This window comes from Anastrepha ludens, chromosome 2 (assembly GCF_028408465.1).
Source record: "Anastrepha ludens isolate Willacy chromosome 2, idAnaLude1.1, whole genome shotgun sequence".
In the NCBI taxonomy this organism is placed as follows: Eukaryota; Metazoa; Arthropoda; class Insecta; order Diptera; family Tephritidae; genus Anastrepha; species Anastrepha ludens.
Window position 1 is genome coordinate 1327005 of NC_071498.1, and position 23270 is coordinate 1350274.

Genomic DNA, 23270 nt, shown 5'->3' on the forward strand with positions numbered 1-23270 from the left:
TGGTGAATGCTTCAGTTCAGAGTATTTTTCATGCCACTCCGTGACTAGGGTCTAGAGATAGAGACCAAAACGTGGACCCTAGAATGTGTTTATACAATATGGAAATCAAATGGAAGCTGTTGGTGAATGCTTTAGTACAGAGTATTTTTCATGCCGCTCCGTGACTGGGGTCTCGAGATATAAGTAAAAACGTGGACCCGGGTAACCTTTGGTTGTGTATGTTCAATATGGGTATCAAATGAAAGCTGTTGATAAGTGCTTTAATACGGGGTAATTTTCATACTTATTGATGACTAGGGTCTCGAAATATATGCCAAAACGTGGATCCACCGTGTCTTTGCCCAGCGAAGCGGGCCGGGTTTGCTAGTATTTCAATTAAATCTTTAGACACCATAATTAGCTGTAATGTCTTTACACCTTCAAGACATACTTTGTGTTAATTTCTGCGGAAGTTGTGGAGGTAATCGGCTCCAAATCAGGCGTATTGCCTTGATAATTGTTTGGGCGTCCATATTTGATTTCCTTTGGGGTTTAATTACCTACTACTCAAAAATGTTCAAACGAGTTGACATCAGGCGACTGTGAAAGTCAAGGCAGTTGATTAACCGATTTGCATCCAGATTCAAAAGGCACACCAGAGTCTTTGCTTTCTTGTGCGCCAGACTAAAAGAAATCCAATTATAAATATTTAGTGAGACAAAGTCTCCTCCATTTGGTCCTGCCAACGGAATGGAGGCCTTCATATACCACTTACCCGCCAATAGCGGGTACCACATTGAATTTTTCGACTGCCGTATCCACGACCGCTTCCTTGCTATGCTCTAGAGTTGAGGACACGACTTTAACTTTGTTTAATTTCGATTCAGTTGACGAAATCTCTCTTCCACTATTAAACCTACTTGGTTTTGTGCTCTTTTGCAATGGAAGCTATGGTAGACCACTCAAGGTACGACGATTCTGCCTTGAGAGGCAGTTATTTTTGCTTAAGGGGGTCCTCTAGTTTCTCGTCTGTTTTTTTTCGGGTTTTTCAATAATTTTTAACGGGCAAACGATCAAAATAATAAATCTCATTGTGTTCACATAATCTTTAGTAACATTTAAATGAGCTTTACAAATTTTTTGAAGACAAAATATATAATAGAATAAAAGTTATAGTGGCCGACAAGAAGACATAAAGTAAAAGAGGTGCTTGACGGTGACCAAGATTGCGGCTGTTTGGCTTATCTGAAATCGAAAAACCAAACGACATTTTAATCTTCATATTTAAGACTAGCGATTGAACTAGAATGAATTCTTAATTACAAAAAATAATTTTTGTATACACTTTTGAAAATTAAATTCTATTTTTTACTTATTTTTTCTTAATTTTTTCGCTCATAGGAAAAAAACTATCGAAGCAATCATGATAATCCTAGTTCAATCGCTGGCTTATAATATATTAAAGATGAGGTATATATTTGAACAAGATCGGTTCAGTAGTTTTTGAAATATCGTGGTCACTATTTTGAAAAATAGTGTTTCGAGAAAAACGCGTTTCAAAGTTCGCGCATGTGATTTATAGTAAAGTATACCTGCTCCGTTCAAGGCCGTAACTTGTGAGCCACTTCGAATATCGAAAAATCCTTCAGCACATACTTTTAACACATGTTGTAAATGTGATTTATGAAAAAAAAAAAAATTCGATATTTTCGACCCAAGAAACTAGAGGACCCCCTTAAGCCTTTGCTGTCTTGTAAAGAGCCAACTTCCTCATTAAATGTTCCAAAATCTCAGATGATTGTCCTCTAAACATAGATTTTTAATTGATTGCTTTGGTCGTCGTCAAGAACATGCATTTCTCTTCAATCTTCTACAATTTTTTCTCATTATTATTAGTAACTTCATGACATAGCCTTAGCTTAGCCATTGCTCGTTTTTATATCTGTTGCGATAGAGACCATTTTCTTCTCGTACTGGACCCAGTATTCTTCTTTTCCTTATGCTTAATTGTGTAATTGCCGTTTTTGCTGATTTGTCTGTGTCTACACCGGTTTGGACGCTAAAGAAGCCATTTAAGGATAGTTGTTCCCAATGACATCCAGTGACATTGTCCCTCTTTTAGCCGTCAGTATAAATATGGTAACCACTGTCATTTGATATGACTCTGGTCTATCAATCCTTTCTGTAAGTGTTCCACAGATAGTAGAACTGAGGCAAAACATGTGTATCATGTTATGGTACAAAATTAATATCATTTGATTTTAAAGAAAATTTTGCACAAAGAGATTGCAAGCAGTTGCTTCATTTCAGGCGCATGGGTTGAAGCTGCTGCATGAATAAGCATTAGATAAATGATGATTTTAAAATTTATAGTTGAAAAATAAAAAAACTAAAGTTTTATTAAAACTAAGTTATCTCTATATTTCGTTCGCTTTATGCAAATAATATAAAATGTCTGTGCACATTTACTATCCCACAGATAAGCTTCGTCAAATTTAATCAAATTTCAAAAACCTCTCCAAAGGCAATTGAAGTCTCGATTAGTGTACTCTTAACCGGTGACAAGTGCAAGTTTAGTGATAATTTTTTAGGATACATTGAATTGAACCAAAAGGAAAATTCTCAGCTAAAATTCATTTTGAAGGCAAAAACAAAAAAAAATGCTCATCAACAAATGAAAATGAATATATTACTCTTCCGTAAACAGTTTCGCATGCAGCTATTAGCGGCGCTGACATGTGAGTTTTGAGATGGTGAAATTAATGCCCAAATACGGTCAGAATTGTTTCTTATATACACAGGATGTCTTCGAATTTAAGCATCACTAAGCATGGGAAGAGGGGCAGATCCTCATTCAAAAATCAGCTGCCGCTGGGGACAGCATTTGTGGAGGAGGTGATTGGTAAATCACCCAAAAAGGGTGTAAGCTCCAATTATATGAAAAAAAGAACGTCGACAGAAGGGCGATCTTTACTGTTGAAGTGAAGTAAAAATTCAGCTAATTTTCCACTAGATGTCTTCAGAGTGATTTTTATGCACTTTTCCTGTGTTACTTCCTTTCACTCGAACCCATCAGTGAGTCGATATAGGTCAGTCACAGTGCCCTCCTTTAGATTTGACATTGAAAAGTAGCCAAATATACAATATTTCCAGTGTGATGTAGCCTTGTGACTTGTGAAAGAGGTGAGCAATCATTTTCTCAAACTCTTATTTGAGTTTACAGTCATGGTGGCTGGTGAGAAAAGTATTTTGGTCACATTTTCGCCAAAATACCAATTTGCCGAGAACGTGATTGTAAAGCTAAAAATAGTCCAGCTAAGTCTACTAGAAAATTGTTCCGTTTTTTGTGTTCGCGTAGCTGAGCCATATCTGCTTAGCGAACTCTCAAATCTATAACCTATATTTAGCTCCAGCTATTTGTTGGATTGCAAGTGCAGTTACCTAAAGATTAATTTAAATAGGAGCCACTGCACCTCTGCTTTAGATTCATCAAGAAAAGCTTCGCGTCTAGCCAATTTTCCAGCCTCATCTTTACTATTCTCATGGACGGAAATCCAAGCGCGTGCATCGCTCATTGATACAGACATCGAACTCAACATCGATTTGCGTTCCCTGATTAAATATTTAGGAATTTGTCGCTGCTGATGCCAGGAACAAAAGATCTGCTAGGCTTTCTTAAATTATTTCTTAGCACTCTAATAATTAACTCAATGAATTTTACTTCCCCGTGGAAGATATTAGCCGAACGAAAGATAGATATTAGGAAGGAAAGATAGGTATAGAGAGAGATAGAGAGAAATGTTGGGAAAGCCAGCCTAAGACTGTTTCCTACGTAACTCTTATCAATATACAACAGTTAGCGATGAAATACTGTACCGAGGACTTTTTAAGTCTAAAAACAAGCCATTCGTTTCTGCAATAACCTCCTCGTTTGAATAAAATCTTTCTACCGCCAGTCGTTTCTTCAAATTGGGGATCAAATGATAGTCCGAAGGATCCGAGGGAGCCAAGTCTAGATAATAAGGGGATGTGTAACGAGTTGGAATCCCATTTCCATTAGTTTTGCGACCACAACTGCTGAGGTGTGAGCTGGTGCATTGTCGTGATGGAAAAGGACTTTTTTCAAAATCACTTGACTTCCTCAATTCAAAGGAATGTCTAACAAAAAGAACTGTACGGAGCTGGTCTACCGATGGCTGAAACTTGGTGTGTTCTTACAAAAGATACTACCACCTAAACATAACCTCGATATGCCATCTCTCGGATTTTGTACGAACTTTTCCAACGATCCGCGGAAATAAAACATGTAAAATATAATACTTTTATTTAGTAAATTTTTTCCACAAATAGATATTTGTAAAATCTCCTTAAGTTTTCCATTATGTACAAAGTTTGACTCCTTTATTATTTGCATTGAGTTCATAAATAAGCAGATCTGTAAAAATACTTGGGTTTTAAACGCTTCCCCAAAACCATTACACAATCAGCTCTTCACAATCTGCTTTTTAGGTCACATTATGAGCTTCTCGCATGGACTTGGCGTTGGTTGGATGTCACCCACTGTGGAAATATTACAATCACCTGAGACACCATTGGATTTTCCTGTGTCCATCGGTCAGGTTTCTTGGATTGGTTCGACGTTTGGTTTTGGTTTTTTGATTGGAAATATACTGTTTTTTCTAACAGTAAATCGACTGAGTCATAGAATTAATATGTACTTACTGGCTTTGCCCCACATGGTGAGTGAAAAAAAATCGCAATGTTTCACTTTCACCCGCAGTATTATTCTTCTTTTTAAGCTCTTTTGGATACTGATTTTTTTCGTACAAAATGTAAACTACCTATACGCAGGGCGATTTTTTGCTGGCTTGACCAGCAGTGGATTGTTTGTGATGTCGCCGCTTTTTCTCAGTGAAATTTTAGACAAGGAGTGAGTGCAATTGGAAGGATTGGTCTTCACGCCAGTTTGAATTTAACGCAACGCTAAATAACTAATTCTTTTCATTCCCATTGCAGTATTCGTGGCGCTCTCATGTCCATGAGCATGATGCTCCTCAGCTGCGGTGTTCTAGTTGGCTTCATTTTGCCAACAAAACTCAACTATTACATAACGCCTTGCATCGCTTTGGTGTTTCCAATATTGTACTATATAGGACTGTGCTTCTTTCCGGAGACCCCACAAAGTTTACTAAAGCATGAACGTCTGGTTGAGGCGGAGGCAGCATTTAGTTTTTACAAAGGCATTGATAACCGCAGCCAAAAGGAGTTCATCTCAACCGTGGAAGCATCAAAGAGCGAATCAAGGATACCTAGCGAATTTGAAGAATTCAAAGCAATTGTTTTGAGTGCAGACTCGTGTCAACCCGTAACCCTGCATGACTTCTGTAAGTGTTTTCTTTATCCTTCCCGCATTCAATCGTTTCTTCGATGCGCTAATTTTTTGCAGTTGAAAAGTCTGCGCTTAAGGCATTTGCTGACGCAATTGTGCTGTGCATTTTGTATCAATTGTCGGGTTGTTTCGTAATTCTTAATTACATGGCTACAATATTTGCTGCTACTGGTTCAACGATGGATCCATATACCTCCACTACCATTGTGGGTGTATCGCATATTATTGGAACCACCCTTGCTAGCCTATTGGTGGAGCGACTTGGTCGGCGAGTGCTGCTCTTCTCGTCTGTAGCGGGTATGACAACGGGCATGTTTGGATTAGGCGCCTTTGTCCAATTCATAGATGCTAGGACGATGGCACAATTTGATTGGGTACCGCTTGCTTTCATGGTAGCTGTGGTCTTTACGTCAGCCTGTGGACTTTTTGGCAACGGTTTCACCATAGTGGTTGAAACTTTGCCAGAAAAGGTGAGAGGTTTTGGCTTAGACTTAGAAATATATTTTTTTTGTACGTTTTTGAGTTAAATTTTACTTTTGAATTTAAATTATCTTTATAATTTGTCTTTTCCTTTTGAATTATACTTTGGATTTGATTTTGGCTTTGACTTTGACCGTGACATATCCTTAGTTCAAGACATCGATTTGCATGATGAGAACGATCGATATCGATAACTATGGCTTGAAGCTGAGAATGGCAAACTTCCTTTGGCTTAAAATTGTAGGTGCCCCCATTTGTGGAACCATATTAAAACGCACGCCACAAAAAGGAGGAGGAGCTCGGCCAAACACCTAAACAAGGGTGCAAGAGCCATTATATATAAGGTTTGGCAAGTCATCATAAATCGTCTAACGCAACAAAACCGCTTTCAAACTGTGGAAATTTAATTTGAAAATAAAAGACATAAATCTGTTCGCAAAGTTCATAGAGCGAAGTGTTGAAAAAGTCGCCAAAGATAGATTCATCGTCATTCTCAAATGTGTTTGCGTCGTGGTTTTGCTGATTGGGCTCACTTAGATTTATCATTCAGATTTTTTTTTTTTTTTATTTATTAACCTCAAACAAACGTTTTTTTCCATTTTTGTGTGCTACTCTTTAATTAATTTTTTTCTAAATTTTCTTTCCAGACCCGATCTCAAGCCTTGCCTATATTAATGGGGTTCAATAGTATATTATTGATCATCATCATGAAGCTTTATCCGTACTTTTTATTGAATTTGGGCATTCCCACCACAATGTACACTACAGCGGGAATAAGTGTAGTGAGCAGCATATATTTGTATATATTTCTACCGGAAACGAAAGGAAAATCAATGGTCAAGGATTAAAGTAACTTCAGTGTTAATTTCAGATTTTATTTCATAAGTGTAGTTTTTGATGAATCTATTTTTATAAATATAAGTACTTGCTATGAATAAAAATGTTATGAATACGACTGTGTATAAGTATGCTTACGAGTATGAGCATGAGTATGACGGTGAATTTGAATATACGTATGTATGAGTACGACCATGAATATTGCGGGGATATGTGATAGGTATGTGAAGGTGCTTGTGAAACTGGCCGCTAAAAGCCAAAGCAGTGTATGAGCGCCTGGGCCAAACATAATTACGACGATTTAGTCTGCCTCTTGTTGTTGTTGTTACAGTTCGCTAGGCCCTGCCGGTGAGGTGTAGTCACCGATCGCCATCGGTAAGCCCAGGAAACGTGCTGTTTTCACAGTTTGGGTCCATAGGGAGAAGGTTAGTGGTCTAGGTTAGGTGTCTGTCGGTTCTACATACTGGAATGACTCGAGTTTTTTCCGACCAAGGGCTGCTGGCCCAGTAAACTAGCTTGGCATAAGGTAAAGGATAATCACCTTAGAGGTATCAGATTTTAAATTGAAATAAAACAATACAAATTGAAATTGATTGGGCAATCTTTACTTCTTTTTTCTGAGTTGAACCATTCAGAACCGTCCACATAGGCCAAAATTTGTTGCCTCAACTCATGACTTGTTATACTCTTGCTCTGTCAACACCCTTTGTGTTCTCGTTTTTCTCAATGTTGTTGTTGACTTTAGACTAAACACTAATAATTGCAGAATTCGCAATGTTGAAGCAACAAAAGGCTGCCAGTGTGCGCGCGGTCTAATGGAACTCTCCTAAAATGGAGTTGGCAGCATTGAAAATAGTGAGTTATACCAGTTTTATGAGTTATAACCACACTCGCCAGCAGCAAATCTCGCACGATAACTTTGTTGTTGCTTTGGCATGAAATTTTCTTGCTAAACGAACAAACGAAATTAGTGTGAGTATCCCTAATGTATTTTATAAGTGATGAGTTAAGCTTGTATGTATATTTGAGTCATCTTTGTGCATACAGATGTAAATACAAAGCAAATACAAAATGATAAAAAAACCATAGGGGCTAGGAATATTTGATACAGTAGTATTACGTATAAAATGTATGCGAAACAAATCTCAAATAAAAAATACTATGTCTTGTACAATGTGGCGCAAAATTAATTATCTAATTTTGTTTTTGAATAATTTTTTTTACGAAATAAAAAAAGGTCTTTGAATCATAGATATCTCTATTTTGACCTCTACACACTCCATTGCTTGTTTGTTTGTATACCGCAGCTGTCAAGTTCTTCTTGTTTTTTTTATTGGCGCAATAACCACTTAAGCGATTTCGGTAAGAGAGATTCTCCCTTGAATTTCTAGGCTCACATTATTATCGGTGTTAATGCTGGTTCCTAGATAAACGAAATCTCTTACAACCTCGAATCCTCGAATAACTGTCAACAGTGACATGGATGCCGATACGCGAGTCCGCCGACTGTTTGTTTGGTGGCAGGAGGTACTTCGATTTGTTCTCGTTTAAAAGTGTAAAATATGATTGATGTACGACTCCATTCGCAAAAATTATAAATCTTACGATAGGATGAATAATTTTGCGCCACCTTGTATGGTACCGAACAGCAAACAAAAAAATTTAGCTTTTCAGAAATAAACAGCCAGCAAATATTTCCTTCGTTCTCATTGGCGTATGGAGGTAAGTATTTTCTGCCACGCCAACGATTTCAGTGCAATAACTGTTTGATCTTCAATACCATGCTCGGACGGACATTGTGAAAATTTGTGTATTCGTCAGAACAATGAGCAGGTTGTTCACTAAGTTTCGCAGTTCAATAAGAGAGGGCGTTGCTACTACCCTAAAATTCTTTTGCTATGCTGGTACAATATTCATATGAAAGTATTTTGAAGTTCCATTTCAATCTGTCTATCATTCTTTGTCATAGTATTTTCTACAATGGAAAACATCAAATTTTATTTTTGCAAGGAAACAAAACAAAACAACGCCAGAAGTCGTAGAAAATGCAAGATATCGTATTTGAGTGGCTGAAAGAGATTTAATAGAAGTCTTAGGCATCTCATTGGGCAGTGTCAGCAATATCGGCCAAGAAGCATTAGTTTTCTGGGAAGTGAAAGGAATTTTATTTGTGGACTATTTGCAAACTGGTAAAAAAATAAATTCTGAATGTTATTGCAACCTTTTAGACGAGTTGACGGAAAAAATTTGTGAAAAAAGACCCAGTTTGCACAAGAAAAAAATTCTATTGTTTACATTCAGAAGACATTCCGCAGACTATAATAAAAACGTGTAAATCACACTATCCAATCTGCATAAGGGAAAAACATTTAAGTTAAAATTGTAATAGAATTGAGAAGTGTAAAATCGTAAAAACTCATAAGGAGTAATTAGTATTAATAATAATAATAATAATAATCTATTTTCCCAAAACAGAGATTGCACGCACATCTAATATATGACGCTGCGGGTTTTTGGAAACAAAAGCATCCATTTATCTTATCGCGTTTTTTTTTTCAAATAAATAAATAATACTCATAAGTCATTTTCCTTCATACTGAACAAATAGCAATTAAATTAATTCAAATGTTTTTGAAATCGTTTTCTTTGGGCCAGTTGCGCGATTTCACAGCTGACGAGCGCACACATAGGGACGGATTGCAGGTACAGGAGGCAAAGCGAAGGACTCACAATTTGGGGAATAACAAAGAAAGGCATGACAGCACTGAGCAGTGTGTTGCGTGAGAGTCAAATTGAAAGTTCATAGCAACGTAGTTCAAAGAAGTTTTGCACATTTCTTAAATATTTAGTAATATAAAATATTACATAAATAATTAAAAGGTATAATAATAATTCTCCATAAATTAGTTAATTACAAAACAATAATGGTAAACAATCAAAGATTGGCGATTTTTAATAAACGTTATCGCATGCAGATTTTAGTGACACTTACAGGTGAGTGCCGAAATGATAGACAATTTTTATTTGGTTTGCAAGGAGTGCCACAGTATTTATGTCAAAAAAGTACCCGAAATTTGTCAACAAATTATTGATATAATATTCCAACTAATCTCCATGGTAAGCAATACAAATTTTCCATTTTTTCATTAAGCGCCTCAGTTACTTAGAATTTTTTTCGCCGGGTGGTAATTTTAGTCGAGTCATGCTAGTTGAATACGCAGTTTGCAAAACGTTGTTAACGTTGGTTTGGATATACATGCATACATATGCTTGCGGAAGAGGTGAGCTACATGAGCCAGTACATTGAAGTGGTGAAGAAGTCATGGGTTGTTTACTCACGGTCCCGGCCTATTGCGACGAACAGACTTCCTCCAGAAGTTTATGCCTATCTCGACGTACAGCTGCAGGGCGCTCAGTTAATTTAGCAGGATAAGCCGCCGTAGCCGAATGAGTTGAAGCGTGCCTACCATTCGGAGGTGCATAGGTTAGAATCTCTGTGCATGAAACACCAAATAATAAAAACAAGTTTTTTTATAGCAGGTAATGGCAATTCACCGTTTGTATTTCTGCCATGAAAAAGCTTCTCATACCAAAAAAAAACCATTTCCCGTTCGGAATCGGTTTAAAGTTATAGGCCCTTTGATTTGTATTAGAAGGAGGAGCTCGCCTGAATACCCAATAAAGGGTGTAAGCGCTTACATATGACGTCATCGTAGATTATTAAAAATAGTTAATCTTTGGGCGCTCTCTTCGTAGTTATGTATGTAACATCATTTATACTCAGGTAATACTAAAAATACGCTCTTTTTCCTCTCAAATCTCTATTGCACGATGTACAGAATGCATAGGTGTGGCCAACGGCAGACCCTTAACCGACTTTCAGCAACCGCGGCCATGACAGCGAAAGCTGATATTGTATTGTTGGTATACGGAACATATCAACACTGCATTCACTTATGATTGGACGAGTGTGTGCATACGTGCAAAACTCTGCGGTTGAATCCTCATTATGAGGTAGCTGAGGTTATTCTCACAATTTTTCTTCGGTTGGCCAAACCACTAATATGTCATCTTTGTATTGAAACATTGTAGCTCTTACGTAGAGAAAGTATGACTTTCTGACTTTCACACGAATTGGTTGTAGTGTTTTGTGAAAACAACTGCGAAATAGATAGCAGAAAGGTATAGAATCCACAAACCATTCATACAATGGATTTACAATTGGGCCCAAAATGGCAGAAGGAGGAGCGGCTGTCTTTTCTAAGCAATTTGATATCCTATGAAAATGAAACTATTTGAGGGACCAGCTCTGGAAACGCAGTCGATACGGGAACATTCAACCTCGTATGATGAATTTTCAGCCAAAATAAAGTCCAGAGATTTGAGGAGTTGACTTAGTTCCCTAAGCAATCTGCATGCCTACAGAATCGTATAGACTTCTGTCTGAAAAACACTAGCAGTATTCGGCAATTTTAAGTAAATAAATAAATTGGTTGATTTAGCGAAAATCTCTGCTCCGACTCCCGATATCAACTTGGAACCGTCAGTGAAGAAAGAGCTACCAGCTTTGGTGCAGATTTTCCCCTCGTTCCAATCCTGACTACTTGGAAAGATTGCTCTGGCGCGACCCACAAGATCCAGTTTGCGGATAGAGAAATCTGTCAGAAGTTCAGAGAAATACAGTGTTAACTGCCCAAAAATGCTCACATATCCCTTGAGAGATTATCTCCAGAGGCCAACCTCGTTTGACCTCATTTTACTTGGAGCAGCGGTGGAAATAACATAAAAGTCGATGGGAAGTTCGTGTAAACGAGTTAGTTCAGCTCTGGGGCAAGTTTTAGATGCTCAGGGTGCTTTGCACCCTTTTCAGTTTGGTGATATTGTAGCCCTTCCGAAGAGCTTCCCACCAAACCAGGCATCCTAATTTTAAAATTGGCAAAGCCACTACTTTGTACATCAAAAGCACGACCTGTGGCTTAAGCCCCAATTTTTTGCCGAACATAAATTTGCAGGAATGGAAAGCTACACTGGCCTTCTTTTCACGTATCACTCCAAGATACCTAACTTCCGAAGAAAACGGGAGAACGTGGTTGTTTAATTTGAGGAGTCTAAAGTGTGGAGCTTTATATTTTCTGGTAAATAGCACCATCTCCGCGCAATTTTTTTCCCAACCATCAAATACAAGTAAAAAAGGAAGAATTCATGGCTTTTATGCGAATCATCAGTCGGATTAATTCTTAATCCATAACAAATAAAAAGCTGCGTTTGTCTGTATTACTGTGTTTAAAATAATTTTTAGAGAATTTATAAAATAAACAGACAAGTAGTCTGAACAGTTTTGACATATCACTAAGATAAAAGAGTTAATTAGGCAACGCAGGTAATTTATTGCTAACTATTGCAGCGATTATGTTTTTGTTTTTGTACGAGTATTCCTTGATAATATTATATTAAATAGAGGAATAAGTTCATAGCATTTTTATATTTTCTTTGTCGATTTGTTTGCTGTTTGGCAAAGATAGAATAGAACTCTTTCTGCTCTAAAAGGCTTTGTTAATTGCATTTTTGAGTTATTTAATTTTGTATTAATTTTGAGGCTTAGAAAAGGAATACCTAGAATTCACAAATCGACACCAGTTTTTTCTTTGCTTTTTATCGAGGTGAACCCGGGATTTTTGCGACGGGAATGGAGAAGGTGTCATAGGCTAGTCTACAGCACGGAACAGGTTTGCAAAGTTCCGGTGACACATCAGACATGGTGCAGAAGGACTTCTGAACTCGATGAACGTCTCAAATCTATTTTGAAGGAGAAAAAATTAGCTGCGACCATAAAACGATTCTCAATCTTTATAAACCTCCATTCAATTTTGAAAAACAAAATCAAATAAAGTCGCCTTCAAATTGATTCTCAGCATCTCGCCTGCCATCGAGCAACATGCGGTTATAAACAGTGCTTTTTGGGAGCGCGTGGTGCACTGGGAAATGCTTGAAATGAATGCCAGGGTCCAGAGGTTCTCTGCATTGCCCAGATACACCGCGTGAATGAGGCTATTTGACTGAAAACACCTGATCCACATGGTCAAACCGTACTCCTTCTCGACAACGCCAGGCCCCATGTTGCACAAGCCCTCAAAGCAAAGAATGAGGGAATAGTCACAAAAACAAACACTTATAGAAAATTGTAAAATTGACGAAAAAATTATGAAGTTTACAGTGCTTATGCCTAAAAGTTGGAAGCTACAGCTGGTCGAGTTTATTTTTGGTTCCCAATGAGGTGATTTTGGTTCAATGCTAACTGTGGATGTTAAATGTTAAGTGATAAATAATTATCCTCTGCCTTAAAAATATTGATTTATCTACCTCTGAAAATAACGGATAAATAATAATATCTATGTAATAGTAAATTTTCTCGTTTTATTCTCCATTCTCTATTTACACATCAGCTCACATTATGACCCTCTCTCACGGCATCGGCATAGGTTGGCTCTCACCTACACTGTTGATATTGCAATCCCCGCAAACACCTTTAAATTTCAAAGTCACTGTTGACGACGTATCATGGATTGGCTCAATTTTCGGCTTAGGTTCGTTATGCAGCAATATATTCTTTGGACTCACTGCCGATCGTTTGGGCAGAAAGACGAATATGTACCTCTTGGGCCTTCCACATATGGTGAGTGAGTGTAATGAAGTGATCAAAATAAAAAAAAAATTCTCGTTTTAATTCATACACAGTTTTTTTGGATTTTCAACTATTTTGCACAAAGCGTCGAATATCTGTATGTAGCGCGCTTCTGTGCGGGCCTAACCAGCGGCGGGCTCTATGTGATTGGGACTATCTTTATAAGTGAGATTTCAGATAAAGAGTAAGTGTAATGTAAATAAACATGCGAATTCGTTTGTCTTACTTGTTTATATTATATATAATAGGACTATGAATAAGTTCGTGCGGTTTTTTTTCGAAATTTGAAACTTTATTGACGTAAAATGGTTACAAATTTAATATTCAAAATATTGTCCATCGCTTACTACTACTTTTTCCCATCTTTCTGGCAATTCACGGATTCCCTTTGTGAAAAATTCGGTCGGTTTTGCCGCAATCCACGAATCGATCCATTTTTTGACTTCATCGTAATTACGGAAGTGCTGGTCAGCCAGGCCATGTTGCATCGATCGGAAGAGATAGTAATCGGATGGCGCAAGGTCTGGACTATACGGCGGGTGGGGTAGGACATCCCATTTGAGCGTTTCTAAGTATGTTTTGACCACTTGTGCAACATGTGGCCGAGCATTGTCATGTTGCAAAATAACTTTGTCGTGTCTATCGGCGTATTGCGGCCGTTTTTCTCGCAGTGCTCGGCTCAAACGCATCAATTGTCGTCGGTAGACATCCCCCGTAATCGTTTCATTCGGTTTCAGTAGCTCATAATACACAACACCCAGCTGGTCCCACCAGATACACAGCATAACCTTCAGGCCATGAATATTCTGCGCCGACGTCGATGTTGAAGCATGGCCAGGGTATCCATACGTTGCCCGACGTTTTGGATTGTCGTAATGGACCCACTTTTCATCGCCAGTCACAATTCGATGCAAAAAACCCTTTCTTTTGTGCCGTTGAAGCAGTTGTTCGCATGCCATAAAACGGCGTTCAACGTCTCTTGGCTTCAATTCATACGGCACCCAATGGCCTACCTTTCGGATCATTCCCATGGCTTTTAAACGTTTGGAAATGGTTGATTGATCAACTCCCAAAGTTTTTGCAACCTCTTCTTGCGTTTGAGCCGGATCTTGATCGAGCAATTCCTCCAATTCGGTATCCATGAACTTTGGCGGCGCACCCTCGCGTTCTTCGTCTTCCAAGCCAAAATCACCACTTTTAAAGCGTGCAAACCACTTCTGGCACGTTCGCTCAGATAGAGCATGCTCACCATAAACTTCCACCAAGATACGATGACTTTCGGCTGCTTTTTTCTTCATATTAAAATAATGAAGAAGAATTCCCCGCAAAAACACATTATTTGGCACGAAATTCGACATTTTCAAGTGTGGTAAAAATATTGTTGTTTACGCTTCAAATAAAAAACTTATACTGACGTTTGTGCCTTACGACAGTAGCTCTCCAATGAATGTTTGGAAATGTGGATCGATGGAATAATAATCAAGTTACGCCATCTGTTGTAAAACCGCACGAACTTATTAATAGACCTATTATATTAGATTAATTTTTTTTTCAGTTTGATGACAAACAGATTTTCTTTGTATTTGGATTTTTTTTTAGTCAAATATTATTTTTTATATATGTACAATATATTGTATATAATTTTTTTTGTTTACTATTGTTCTCTTTTTTATGCATAACTCTTTTTTCAGAATTCGTGGCGCACTCACTTCATTGGCGATGATGTTTCTCAGCTGTGGAATCCTTATCGGCTTCACATTGCCCTCCTATCTCGACTATCACCTTATACCGTGCATTATAATTTTTCTCTCCCTAATTTATTTGATCATATTATCATTCTTCCCAGAGACACCGACAAGCCTCTTGCTGCGAAAACAGCTGAAAGAAGCTGAATTGTCTTTTAATTTCTATCGAAATGCAAAAACTAAGAAAAATGTTCCTGAGCTATCCGTGAATAAGTTGGAATCACCGGCAACCATAAGTGAATTTGAAGAGTTGAAGGCATCTAAATTGCAAGGAGGCAAGACCCCTTCCATTGCTTTGCATGACTTTTGTGAGTTGCTACTATTTTATGTCTTCTAGAAAAAATAATCTTTATCCATACATTGATTACCTTTGCTATCTTCATCTCTACCTCTACCTCTACTTCTATATCTATCTCAACTTTGTTTTGTTTGTTTTTTCAGTAGGAAGAAAGCAGCAAAAGCCTAGATGGCCATTGTGGCCGTTAGCGTGGAACTTTAACCCGAACTAAAACCTTGTCTTGCCCGAATGGTTGCTCCTCCCGGAATCTTGCCGTTAAATATTACGTCGGGAAGCCGTTATTTAGTATGTTAACTCAAATCAGTCGGTCCATGTTAGTACGTGTTCGTCTTGCATTGACTCTTCAGCACTTCCATCAGCCCTTATTGGCATAGGTTCACCTTTTAGCGTTTTCATGGTACGCGCTGCTGTACCACTTAATGTTCACCATTTTGCAGGTTTATGCTCGCCAAAAAACATGCGAAGGTTAGTCTGTATGTGGTTCTTATATCTTTCATATGCGATTTTTTCGCATTGCCCAGATCGGCGGCGCCAACGTAATCACGAATGTAGTGACAAGTTAAAGCAGCTATCATTTTTTTCCTCGAGGTCCTCCTATATTTGCCATAAGCCTTGAAAGCACACCGTGTACTCGCTGCCCTTTTTTGGTGACTGCCTCACAATGATCCTTGAACGTTATTCTAGAATCAATGATAACTCCTAGGCACTTCAAGTACGACTGAAACTTCATGGAGTGCTCGCCTATCGTGATCGGGATCTTTTCGCGTGCCCTCCTTGTGCTTAACAAGACGGCATCCGTCTTCTTGCGCTGCAAGTTGCAGTTTTGTTGCTATCAACCATTTTCATGTATGCGAAATTGCGTCATTTCATATGGCCGTCAGTGGCTCAGGACGTTTATCTACTACCGCCAGCGCGATATCATCAGCGAATTAAAAAAGTGTCGCTCCTGCGGGAAGGGCCATGTTAAGCACGCCATCGTACGTAGCGTCGGACCAAGTACCGAGCCTTGCGGCACACCGCCGGTCAATCGCCACCCTAAGTGCCGTAGAGCAGCAGCCTATTGTTGAAATAGTCGCCAATAAAGCGCTGTATGTACGCCGGAACTTTAACAGTTTTTAATCATAGTGGCACCATCGCACAATAGTTGCCAGATCCCTAACTCCTGTGCTTTGTGGCTTCCTGTGCAACAATGCTCATTACCATGCTTATGGCATCCACTGTCGTGCGCGCTTTTCGAAAACAAAACTGTCTATTTCTATCTCAATCCCCATTCCTATCTCCAATTCTATCTCTATTTCTATATCTATCTCCATTTCTATCTCCAATTCTATTTCTATCTCTATATCTATTCTCTGTTATCTTATGTTCCTAACACTGTTTCTTTCCACTTCCCATTTCGCAGACAATAAATCAGCTTTAAAAAAATTTGCTCTTGCTTTTGTCATCTGTATTCAGGCACAATTTTCCAGCAGCTTCGCTTTTGTCAATTATATGTCTCACATTTTCTCTGAATCTGGATCAACAATGGATCCAAATAAGTGTACCTTGATTGTGGGTGTAGTACAAATTATAGGCACCTTATTGGCTTCCATTCTGGTCGAACGTTTTGGTCGTAGAACGCTAATGTTACTCTCGACCGCTGGCATGGCCTTGGGAATGTTTTTCTTTGGCGCTTTTGTACAATTTACCGGAGAATCGACCAAAGCTGAGTTCAATTGGGTTCCTCTGGTGGCGATGGCCTTTGTCACAGCTACCGCCGCTTTTGGTGTAATCTCATTAACATTTACGATAATAGTAGAAATCTTGCCGGCAAAGGTGAGTTGGTGCGCTATCCTTGGGTGTGTTCGTTTTAAAGTATTTTTATTTTTTAGATTCGTCCTCAAGCTCAATCAATTGCTATGATGTTTTGCAGTATTATGGTTTTCATCACACTAAAGTTGTACCCCTATTTCCTCTACAATTTCGGCATATCAATCACAATGTACTCGTGTGCTGGCTCCTGTGTGGTTACTGGAATTTATTTGCTCATATTTTTGCCGGAGACGAAGGGCAAATCGATGGTGAACGATTAAGACGTGTTGATGTAGTATTTACAGAAATTTTACTAAAGTTATTGAATTTTTATTTAACAAAGTTCAAGATATTTACAAATGTAAAAGTGATGTGTAGGAAGTTAATTGTTAGCTATATAAATATAATTCGCTTTTGGTAAATTAAAGTGCGATTTTTTTAATATTATCAGCCATATCTAATCCAGGGTTTATTCTTATCTTACCTATGATTTTTTACAGCGAAAACCTAGTTCATTAAAATTAAATATGTGGCCGTAGAATCATGAAGTGTAAGTACCTAATTAGCAAAATCTTAATAGCACTTTATAGAAGGGGAGTAAAAGTGGTGGCATACGCTGATGATCTGGTGCTAATGGCATCAGGACTATGTCCTAATACGACCCCAATACGATGAGATCATTCAAAGAGCTTAACTCTTCGACCACTTGCTGTGGCCTTAGTTTTAATAGGCGTAAAACAGAACTTATGCTATTTACCACCAGATACAAGGTACCAATTTTTACAAACTCTCATGGACAAACTCTCTCACTTTCACCCAGTACAAAGTACTTAGGGATAATTCTGAACTCCAATCTTAGCTGGAAATTAAACACAGAAGAACGGGTTAAGGAAGCAGAAATTATTGTATATGCCTGTAAATGTATGCTAGGAAGATGGGGTCTTCAACTTAAGTATACTTTATGGCTGTTTAAGGCGGTTATGTGAACGGTTTTATCATATAGATCTGTAGTTTGGTGGAAAGCTCTAGGGAGGGATTACAGCATCAAATTATTTGGTAGAATACAAAGATCAGCCTGTCGATGCAGTCAGCATGTCCTAGGGAGGCTCTTAATGCACTGACACACATTATTCCGATAGATCTACATATCAAGAAGATGACAACCATTAGCGCATTTAGGTTAAATGAAGGGGTTAGAATCTCTTTGGAACAAGTGTTTTGATTTTCAGTAATGTGTATTTGAAACCATAAAATTGTGTTTTTCTAATCGAACCACAAAACTTATTGAACAACCTAGTAAGTATTTGCGCATTGTGTTTTGTTTTTCATAAACTCCCCAGAAACATTCATTGTAAATCCAATGTATTTCACAGATGGTACGAAGTCCACTAGAATAGTCATAGGTCTTAGGAGCTCTCCGCCAATCTTAAATGTATGCTTCTAGATTACTACAGGAAGGGATTGGATGTTCCACTTGGTAGCTCTTGAATACTCGCTTATCATCTTGAGAGCCAGGAGAGTGTGCGGGTGCTTTAAATACCCCGCCCTATTATACCAAATGACAAGTTTTTGTTGGCCCATGGAACTTCGCAGCCAATTGAGCTAACTCAACCACAACTTTTGGCATTGCCGGATTGGATGTTAAAGCCGTAAGACTCAACCTCGTTTAGAATTCCCATTAATTGGAAGACGATAAGGAGAAATCATCTGAGTAATTATTTTCAGCTGTGTTCCGATCCCCGGACTAAGGCTGGAACAATTTAGTTCGCGAATCATCAGTAGACTAGTTTTCACTTGGCTGCCCTGGTATAGTTCAATATTATTTAAAATTTCTTTGATTTTGCTTTAGAACTGGCCATCAAATTTTCAAACTGATTTATTCAACGAATTGTGACTAGATTTTCGAAATTACATGTTTTAAAAATTGATTTGATAATTTCAGAATACGTTAAAGACATTTTGGTTTTTTTTTGACGTATAAGGAGCACAACTTCTGGGTTATGAAAAAGTTCCTCGACTAATAATAATATCAGTCTAAGGGTATCTCTTCTATATAGTGTTCCAAAACTGTATTAGACAATTCATGCACTTTTTTGGAAGTCTTAGCTCTAAAACTGAAAGCAGAGTTGGAGCTTCCGAACGGTAGCACATTTTCGAACGGGTCTGGCATCTGTTCAATGCTCATTACATGAAAATTTTCGAGCGCGACCTCGAGTATATCGAGTAATTCGAGCAATGTGAGTTGGCGCGTACACCCTTCTTGGGTGTTTGGCCGAGCTCCTCCTTGTATTTGTGGTGTGCGCCTTGATGTTGTTCCACAAATGGAGGGACCTACAGTTTCAAGCCGACTCCGAACGGCAGATATTTTTATGAGGAGCTTTTTCATGGCAGAAATACACTCGGAGGCTTGCCATTGCCTGCCGAGGGGCGACCGCTATTAGAAAAATGTTTTTCTTAATTTTGGTGTTTTCACTGAGATTCGAACCGACGTTCTCTCTGTGAATTCCGAATGGTAGTCGCGCACCAACCCATTCGGCCAACTCGGCCGCAATAGTTTTGGTTATTTTGACTTCTTTTAGTTTTATGCAAATTATTTATACACAGAGAATTGAGAAGTTTTACAAACTCTTTATACACAGCGCTGACGTCGTCAAAAAACTAAAGGAAGCTGACAAATAAATTTAACAATTTTCGTTTAGCTGCTCAAATAAAAGTGCTCGAAAATTTCGAACAAACATTTGAGCAGTCGAGCAAGAACAAGTTTCGAACGAGTATCGAGCTACTCGATAGCCTTCTATCTGGAGCTATAGCTTGAATGTTTATGATTTATAGTACAGTAAGTTTTCTTTACCAATATTTTCATAACAATTTTGCTGATGCCACAAAACATTCACCTTCATACCGTTTTTTTCAAAAGGCATAACCAAATCTTGAGGGATTCCGAGATTTTCATTTTGTATCATCACTACTTCCAAAGCTCGTGTGGCTGAGATAGTACGCCATAACTTTATAGCACGGAAATTAACGATAAGCAGAACAAAATAGAAAAAGCATTGTGCCCAGAAAGCTCAAATGCGAGTAGAGATAAGATCAATTGCTGGGCAATAAAAAAACAGGGAAATAGTGTTTCATCCATCTAACACATACAGCTAACGCATTGGTTCAAGATGAAGGCCACTTCCACTGAAAGAATAAATCAGCAGCGGAAATAATGAAGATGAAGACTCACATCTCCCAAAAATCAGCTCAAAAAGGCAGAGAAAAAGAACCTTAAATAAAGTAAAACCACAGATCAGTTTTCTTAGTATGCAGCATAAATATATATATGTATTTTATTTCGATAACAACAAGACTTTCGCCAAGCGTTAGCAAGTGGTGAATAGATGAAGCAACCGGTATAAATTAACACGTATTAGCAGCACTGGAAAAGGCCTGCCAAAAATTACATTTGTTTGTGAAACCAGTTTTATGAGGCACCACCCACTTGTTAGAGGCGAATCTTGCTCGATAACTTTGTTGTTGCTTTCACATGACTACCATTTGGAAACCAGAGAGAATGTGGGTTGGAATCTCGGCGAAACACCAAAACGAAGATAAAGCTTTTTCTAAGAGCGGTCCCCCCTCGGCAGGCAATGGCAAGCCTCCGAGTGTATTTCTGCGTAATATTTGCCGTACGGAGTCGGCTTAAAACTGTAGGTTGTTGAAGAACATCAAGACGCACACCACAAATAGGAGAAAGAGCTTGGCCAAATACCCAAATAGGGTGTAAACGCCAGTATATACATACACGAGGTGTGTTCAAAAAGTATCGCGAATTTTGAATTTTCGCAGGTTACGTATATTCGAATTTCGATTTTTTTTTGCGATATGTTGGTACTCATATCTCTCACTCATGCCAACGAGTTCGGCCATTTTTAATGTTCAGTTAATTGTTGACATTCAAAAAGATGGATCAAAGAACCTTTATCAAATTTTGTGTGAAAAACGAAATTAAGTGCGCGGATGCATTCCGAATGTTGACTCAATGCGGTGTCACACGGAGAAGCTACATTGGACCAAAGCAACGTTTATCGGTGGTACAAAACGTTATCAGAAGGCCGACAAGATGCTAACGACGAAAGCGTGCCGGACGCCCGAGCACTTCAACAACAGATGAAAAAATTGATGTTGTGAAGAAAATGGTATTGGCTAATCGTCGAATCACCGTTAGAAAAGTTGCTGAGGACCTAGAAATATCGATTGGCATGAGACGGGTCGCCGCAAAATTCGTTCCAAAACTACTCAATTTCGACCAAAAGCAGCATCGCAGGAACATTACTAATGAGATATTGGACTCTGTCCGCGACGACCCAAATTTGCTCCAGAGGGTCATAGCTGGTGACGAATCGTGGGTTTATGGTTATGACGTGGAAACCAAAACTCAATCATTTCAATGGAAGCTGCCGCACTAACCAAGACCGAAAAGCGCGCCAAGTTCGGTCGAATGTAGAAGTTTTGCTTTCCGTTTCCTTCGATTGCAGGGGCGTTGTGCATCATGAGTTCTTGCCACACGGTGAAACGGTCTATAAGGAATTTTACCAGCAAGTTTTGCGCAATTTGCGCTAAGCAATCCGCCAGAAACGCCCGCATTTGTGGAAGAACAAAAATTGGTTCCTGCTTCGTTGCTTAGGCGCGACATTTTGGCCAAAAAAACACACTAATGATGCCACCGTATTCCCCAGATCTGGACTCCTGTGACTTTTTCTTGTTCCCGAAAGGCCCTGAAGGCCATGAAAAGGTCATGAAAGGATGATGCTACGCTACGATTGACGAGGTAAAGACGGCATCGAAGGAGGAGCTGAACAAGATAAGCACAAGTGGATAATATCTCATGGGGATTACTTTGTAGGGGGAAAAATAGCTATTAATGAATAAATAAATAATTTTTGAACACACCTCGTTTATATACAATAATATAACAAGTTGTTGAACCACACAGACTTTTCTTTTGCTCTTGTATTCACGAGCAAATAATAAAGTACCGATATTTATCTTAAAAAATCGATTTTTTATGTCTGTCTTTGTCAATTTCGAATAATCGCTTGTAGTTAAGACTTTTGTTTCTTCTCTTACCTTGATCTACTTTTAGCATGTTGGGTTCCTGTTTTGTTCCAATCAAAAAAATTAAATTTGTCAAACTGCATAATTAGTTATTAGTTTGGTTTAAGAAGTTTCTTTTAAATTAAATTAATTAATTTTGCTAACTTAAAGTCTATTAAGTTCTTATCAAAGTTTAACTATATATAAAATAGAAACCATAAATCTTTGTGAGGGAGGTATTCGGGGAAGACCCACAGAAACATTAATCTCCCTTGCAAGGCTCACTCATTGATTTTGAAGAGTTCTCGTCAATGATCGCTTGCACTTGTTGAATAAATTCTGCAGATCAGAGAGTATCAAAGCGTTCCTCGTTTTTTTTTCGTTTTGGAACAGATTCCGCATTACCGCCTGTGCTTCAAATTCCCGGCGAAACTTAAAAACAAATGGGCAGGCGCACTTAAGAAAATTTGAGGCTTCTAAATCGGTGTGACTTGCATCCATATGTGGACGACAATTGCATGTCTCTTCGTTTCTTGAGTTAAGTTGTAATCCTTCATGATTTATCTGAAAAAGAGCTAATAAAAAATAATCATTCAGGAAGCTACCCAAAATACCGGTACATTTAGAAATATTTTGTTATACCTTAAATTTACTCTATTCAGTTGAAATTATTCTACTTCAGTAGAATCTCAGAAAAGGCCGGAGTAGCTTATTTCAACCCAGCAATTTCGCTTTTTATTGAATTTATGGTTTTTTGACTTAAACTGTTGCACTCATAAAATACTCAGAGTTTTATTTATGAATCTATGTTAGACAAAGAAAAGCCAGATGGAAGTACTCTACCTAAGTATCATAAGCGCAGTTCTGGTAAATATTTTGCCGTATTGACATACCTAATTTTAGACAGAGAAAGCAAATATAAAATAGCGCAAACATTCTGGTGATTTTCTATGTCAAATTCGCATCTAAAAATTTGTTTATTTTATAATT

General features: G+C 38.2%; 1 protein-coding gene across 1 annotated transcript; it reads left to right on the forward strand.

The window, feature by feature from the left end:
* The first annotated feature begins 2507 nt into the window (after positions 1-2507).
* Positions 2508-17613, forward strand: LOC128861157 (uncharacterized). The gene is made up of 12 exons (XM_054099080.1): positions 2508-2717; positions 4489-4718; positions 4779-4909; positions 4996-5363; positions 5426-5838; positions 6496-6684; positions 9562-9679; positions 13129-13358; positions 13421-13551; positions 15059-15420; positions 16813-17225; positions 17282-17613. The coding sequence occupies exons 1-12, from the start codon at positions 2654-2656 to the stop codon at positions 17480-17482; spliced, it is 2850 nt and encodes a 949-aa protein (XP_053955055.1). The 5' UTR covers positions 2508-2653; the 3' UTR covers positions 17483-17613.
* The last annotated feature ends 5657 nt before the right edge of the window (positions 17614-23270 follow it).

What these genes read in the sequence shown, in the direction of transcription:
- LOC128861157 (XM_054099080.1), top strand. Translation starts at nt 2,654, where the DNA reads ATGAAAATGAATATATTACTCTTCCGTAAACAGTTTCGCATGCAGCTA. An exon ending in CGTAACCCTGCATGACTTCT is followed by an intron (nt 5,364 to 5,425) that starts GTAAGTGTTTTC and finishes AATTTTTTGCAG; the next exon opens with TTGAAAAGTCTGCGCTTAAG. An exon ending in TTGAAACTTTGCCAGAAAAG is followed by an intron (nt 5,839 to 6,495) that starts GTGAGAGGTTTT and finishes TTTTCTTTCCAG; the next exon opens with ACCCGATCTCAAGCCTTGCC.